The sequence below is a fragment of the Hylobates moloch genome, unplaced genomic scaffold, assembly GCF_009828535.3.
Source record: "Hylobates moloch isolate HMO894 unplaced genomic scaffold, HMol_V3 SCAFFOLD_22, whole genome shotgun sequence".
NCBI lineage: Eukaryota > Metazoa > Chordata > Mammalia > Primates > Hylobatidae > Hylobates > Hylobates moloch.
The window spans coordinates 2102612-2108250 of NW_026652297.1; the positions used below are offsets into that span (position 1 = coordinate 2102612).

The window sequence follows — 5639 nt, forward strand, 5'->3', positions numbered from 1 at the left end:
GGGACAAAAAGCAGTGATCACTTGTCAAGGAGCTTAAGAGCCTACCGTAGGAGCTCCACACCCCCATCCCCTTCAATCCTCTAGTTCCTGTTTCCTTCCTTCCTGGGGCTGCAGCTTGTATGAGCCCCCCAGGAGCTCTATTTTGGAAAATTCTAAACTGGGAGCTCGGGAGACCTTAAGTGTTCGTGCTCCTGAACCGGGTGACCTTGAGCAAGTCAATCATATCCTCTGTTTACACATACGCTCTCATACGCGCGTACATACAGACACCCAGCTCTCCCTGCTCATAAAAGGACACAGGCAGCCTTGGACTCTGAGAGATTGTGAAGATGGATGAGTGGGGCCCAGCTTGGAGAGATGTGAGTAGTATCTGCACTGATATTACAGAACGCTGAGCACAGCTACTGGGGCCATGAACACCAGGGATTCAGCTACTGCACTGGTCACAGGCTGGGCCTGCCACGCTGCCCTTGGAAGACTTGGGCAGCCTTTCGCCCATCCCCAGTCCCTCAGGAGATATCATTAAAAAGGATCTATCTTTTGTTTGTATTTTAATTTAATTAATTTTTTATTTTAAATGATAGAGATGAAGTTTCACTATGCTGCCCAGGATGGTCTCAAACTCCTGGCCTCAAGCAATCCTCCTGCTTGGGCCACCCAACATGTTGGTGATTACAGGTGTGAGCCATCATGCCTGGCTAAGTTTTTAATTTTTTGTAGAGGCAGGGTTTTGCCATGTTGTCCAGGCTGGCCTCCAACTCCTGGCCTTAAGCGATCCTCCCACTTTGGCCTCCCAAAGTGTTAGGATTACAGGTGGGAGCCACCGCACCAGGCCAGGACCCTTTTTTTTTTTTTTTTTTTGAGACAGAGTCTTGCTCTGTCACCAGGCTGGAGTGCAGTGGCGTGATCTCGGCTCACTGAAACCTCTACCTTCCGGGTTCAAGTGATTCCCCTGCCTCAGCCTCCCAAGTAGCTGGGATTACAATCACGCACCACCACGCCCGGCTAATTTTTTATATTTTAGTAGGGACAGGGTTTCACCATGTTGGCCAGGATGGTCTCGATATCCTGACCTTGTGATCTGCCCGCCTCAGCCTCCCAAAGCGCTGGGATTACAGGCGTGAGCCACCGCGCCCGGCCGCCAGGACCCATCTTTTATATGAATCTGGCTGCTGCATCTTAGGGTACCATAGTGATGGGCGTCATAGAGATGAGAAGAACTGATTTTATTGGCTCGCCTCTTCATTCCAGGGCTCTCCCACAGCCCCTCACACCCACAAAGCCTCAAGGTCAGCAGACCCAGGAGAAGAGGACACAGGGTCCCTGGTTAAGTAGATCTCTCTTCCCTCGCTCTCAGTCATCTTTCTCTCTCTCTTTTCCCCTCCTCCCTCTCATTACCAACAGCAATTGTCTTCAAACCCAATAATTACAGTAACAGCAACAATAATCATCATTTATTGGGGTTGTTTTTCTAGCATTTTAACTTCTGAAAGTATTTTCCAATTTCTTGATTTCACAGCAGTCCCTGGAGGAGGATTGTGTGTCCATTTTACAGCTGGAGAAGCCGAGATCCAGATAGGACCCCAAGTTGTGGGCAGAATAAGTCTACAGCAGCCTTTAACTATTAAACCAATTTAGATTTTGGTAGTCTTTCAGAGGCACTGAATCTCAAATCTTAGTTTCCTGGGTCCCTCCTGGGTTCCTACCACCCTTAGGGCTTATTCAACAGCTTTTTGGGGATCCTGTAATGCTGACAGAGAGCCTGGAGATGGCTTCTTTGACCCGGGTCATGAGTCAATGACTAGATGGGCACTTCCCCTCTAAGGATTGTTCCTGCCTGAGAGTGGGCTGTGGGGTGGGAGCTGGGGCAAGCACTTGGGAGGAGGCTCCCCTGGGAAAGGCCTGTCTGGCTCAAACCTCCCTTCCTCTATGCCACCCCTCTACGAGCCTGAGAAAATGTTCTTCTCAAGGGTGGGGGCCTCTCCAGAGCATTTGGAGGAGTGAGGAATAAAGACCTATTGGGAGAGGCCGGGCGCGGTGGCTCACGTCTAATCCCAGCACTTTGGGAGGCCGAGGTGGGCAGATCGCCTCAGGTCAGGAGTTTGAGACCAGCCTGACCAATATGGTGAAACCCCATCTCTACTAAAACTACAAAAAATTAGCTGGGCGTGGTGGCAGGTGCCTGTAATCCCAGCTACTTGGGAGGCTGAGGCAGGAGAATCCCTTGAACCCAGGAGGTAGAGGTTGCAGTGAGCCGAGATCGCACCACTGCACTCCAGCCTGGGCAACAGATCAAGATTCTGTCTCAAAACAAACAAACAAAGATCTATTGGTAGAGCAGTCTCTGTCCTCAGGAAGCCCCCAGTCTGAAGGAGGAAATATACCCCCCAAAGCCACACCCAAGGGCAGAGAAACCCCCATCCAGGAGCTCAGAGGCTATCCCAGGGCCTGATTCCTCCAGAGAGCCTGTCCCCTCCGGACCAAGGGTTTCCTGGGTGGGTAAGAAGTTGGGGCTCCCTGAGGTCCCTATAGCTCCCACGTCTAAGCAGAGTGGCTGTCTGGGCTCCCATTCCCTTCTCCCCCAAGACTTGGGTACCTGGGGGTCAGGACTCCTACAGGGACCAATGGGTGAGAGGAGGGGAGGGCGATCCTAAATCCCCTGCCTCCCTCTGCTCTGTCCCACTGAGAGGTGGGGAAGCCCTACGGAGAGGGAAGGGGACAAATTCACTCCCAGATTCTACCTAGAAATGTAATGCCAGGGATAGGGCTTGTCCCCTCCTTCCCACCTGGTCAGGACAAGAGGCCAAGCCTCCCCCTCCCGCCACCCCCAGGGAGAACCTCCAGGCAGGCCCTGCAAGGCAGGAAGCCCAAGGGCGTGGCCAGGCCTAGGCTGTTTCACGCACTCTCCATCTCCACGGCTCCCGAACCCGGCTGGGATTCCTTCTTCGGGGGCTCCGCCCCTGCCCCTGCCCCTGTCCCCACCTCTGCGGTGCCTGTGAGGATAGCCAGCCGCTGGGCCAGGGTCTTGGTGTCGGGGAACAGGACGAAGTTGTAGATCAGCGAGGCCAGGAGGGCTCCCATCAGGGGCCCCACCCAGAAGACCTGAGGAGAAGGATGTCGTCACCCCCCCCAGGAGCTCTCAGGACCACAAGTGGCTCTGGGACCGCTGCCTGCTTCCCTAGTGCCAACTGGATCTCCCAGGTCTCCCTCAACTGTCTGTAAGCTGCTAAATTTGAGAATCACGAGTCGTGTTTCCCAAGCCCACAAGGTGAGGGGACCTTGCCCCTTGCTCTCCCTGCCCTCCCTGGGGCTGAGCCCAGGCTCTGCAGCCGTGGCTGGGGCCTGGGGCCACTCTCCTCACCCACCCCCGCCTCTTTCTTCTCACTTCCCCCGTTTTAGCCATGAGTCCTGGCTATTGCTGTTTCTGTCTCTGCTGGTGTGTGTGTCTATTTCTGTTTGTCTTTTTCTTTATCCAAGTTTGAAAATTGGTCCAGCTGGAGAAAGTGAATAAGGAAACAGCCAGGACTGAAAAGTCTGGGCCAAGGCTGCAGCTCCTGCCCTGGCCCATTTCTTGCCAGTCCACTGGGTATCCTGGGAGACTGAAGCCGAAAAGAAAGGAAGTCCCAGCCAGGACATTCACCCTGGCCTTCTGAGCTTAGGGAAGCTGCGAGTGAAACCCACCGTGTATAGGTAACTCAGGCTCCCTTCCCTCCCCAGGGCTGCCAGCAAAGGGGCTCACCCAGTGGACTGTGAACTTCCCCATGATGACAGCAGGGCCGAAGGAGCGGGCTGGGTTCATGGAGCAGCCGGTGAAGTGGATCTGGGGAGCAAGGTCAGGGTCAGGGTGGGAGAAGGTTTAAGGCAGGCCTGAGAGGGGACCATTTCTCAGTCCTGGCTCAGAGCCTTAGCCCCAGCCATGGCCTCTGTAGTGCCATATCCTGGGCCTAGAGTGCAGGGGGTACCACTTTGGCTTCAAGGCACAAGGGGCTCAGGGAGGGACACTGCCTGGCCTTCAGGGCGCCACAGTTTCCCCAGGGATGGACCCGGTGTGTGCATGTGCACGGTGTCCCCTCTGCTCCTTACCCCAATGAGGTGGCCCAGTGCCACAGAGATCCCGATCATGGTGGCCGGAGAGCCCGATGTCTGACGGCTGTTGGTGGAAGCGAAGACACAGAGCACCAGCTGCAGGGTCAGAAGCAGCTCCACTGCCACCGCCCGGCCAGTTGAGACGCTGTTCCGGACCTGGACGGAGGGAGTTACTCTGGACTAGATGCGGGCTCTGCCCACGGACACACAGAGAAACCCCTGTCACTGGGCCTGGTCTCCTCAGCTGGAAGTGGGTGACACCTCACTGCCGCCCAGCTTCAGGACTTCGGGAGGTCTGTGCAGAGGGGTCCATATCTGCTCGGGACCCTCGCTCCCTGCAGAAGTGAGTGGCGCTCCTCCCGCCCCACCAGCGGGTTGGTTGGGGCCAGTGGTTCAGGAGGCTTGCTGGAGAGGAGATTCCAGCAGGTGTGGCAGGAAGAGATTTGGGGGAAGAAGGTGGAACACAGATGGTTAGGAAATGGAGAAGGGGCGAGTGAGGCAGGCCTCGAGGTGGAGGGAAGAACTTGGGGACAATCGGAGAGCAGAGGACGTGGGTAGAGCCTAGGAGAAAAATGAAGTCCTCGTGGGGTCCCCTTCTCTGCCCACAGTCCCCGCACTCCCTTGGCCGCGTCTACCCTTAAATGCCTGGTCCTTCTATTCCTTCTCCTTTATGTGGCTTCTTCCTTCTCCACCTGTTCTTTGCGCCACTATCCCATTTCTATTCTGCCTAGACCGAGGTCAAAGTCTCAGTCCTCTGGGTCCTGGGGCCCAGCCTGGGAGGATGTGGAGCCTGCAGCTGACTTGTTTCCTCCTTTGCTCCCTCGCCTCCGTCCTGGCCTCCACCTGCACCACTTGTGTGCATTCCCGCCTCCTGGCCCTCCAGGTGCCCCTCCCTGCACCTACCACATTGATCCCAAGGGTGTCTCAGATGTCTCCTGGCATGACCCCATAAAGCAGAGCAGCCCCCACCGTGGCCCCCACCAGCTGGGCAGCCACATAGGCCACAGCACGGGGCAGAGAGATGTGGGAGGCTACGAGGAAGGCCAGCGTCACGGCGGGGTTGGCGTGGGCCCCGCTGGCCTTCCAGGTGACCTGCACAGCCATGGCGGTGACCAGGTTGAAGGTGATGGCAATCTGTAGCACGGAGGGAAGTGCTGTGGGCCAGCGCATGACTGAGCCCACGCCAAAGAACACGTACAGCCCCGTGGCCAGGAACTCTGCAAACAGCGCCCTGCTGATGGCTTTCCAAAGCCTGCACGCCAGCACGCTGGCCCAGCCACGTCCCCCTGGCTCCACTGCATCCATGTCCTGGCGCCTTGGCTATTGCTTGCTTTGCTCTGGGGCCTCTTCTGTGTTCCTCTGCTCTCTGATCTCCTCTGTCTCTTCTGGTGTCCTGCCTCTGGCTGACCCTGGCTTTTGTTCTCTGTGGAGGCTTCCCTGGCCCCCACCTGCAGCTCCTCCACCACGCTCCTGTCCCCAGGACTGTGCTGGTCAGACTGGCAGGGCGCAGGCGGATGGGGTTATGCGTGTGTACAGGGGTGGAATGAGGGGTG

General features: G+C 56.5%; 1 protein-coding gene across 1 annotated transcript; it reads right to left on the minus strand.

Annotated features, from left to right (window-relative positions):
- Positions 1 to 232: 232 nt before the first annotated feature.
- AQP6 (aquaporin 6) lies at positions 233 to 5391 on the minus strand. The gene is given in 6 exon segments (XM_032144324.2): positions 233 to 280; positions 1554 to 1621; positions 2904 to 3102; positions 3740 to 3820; positions 4084 to 4242; positions 4990 to 5391. Coding segments are annotated over 6 exon segments (957 nt in total).
- Positions 5392 to 5639: the final 248 nt, after the last annotated feature.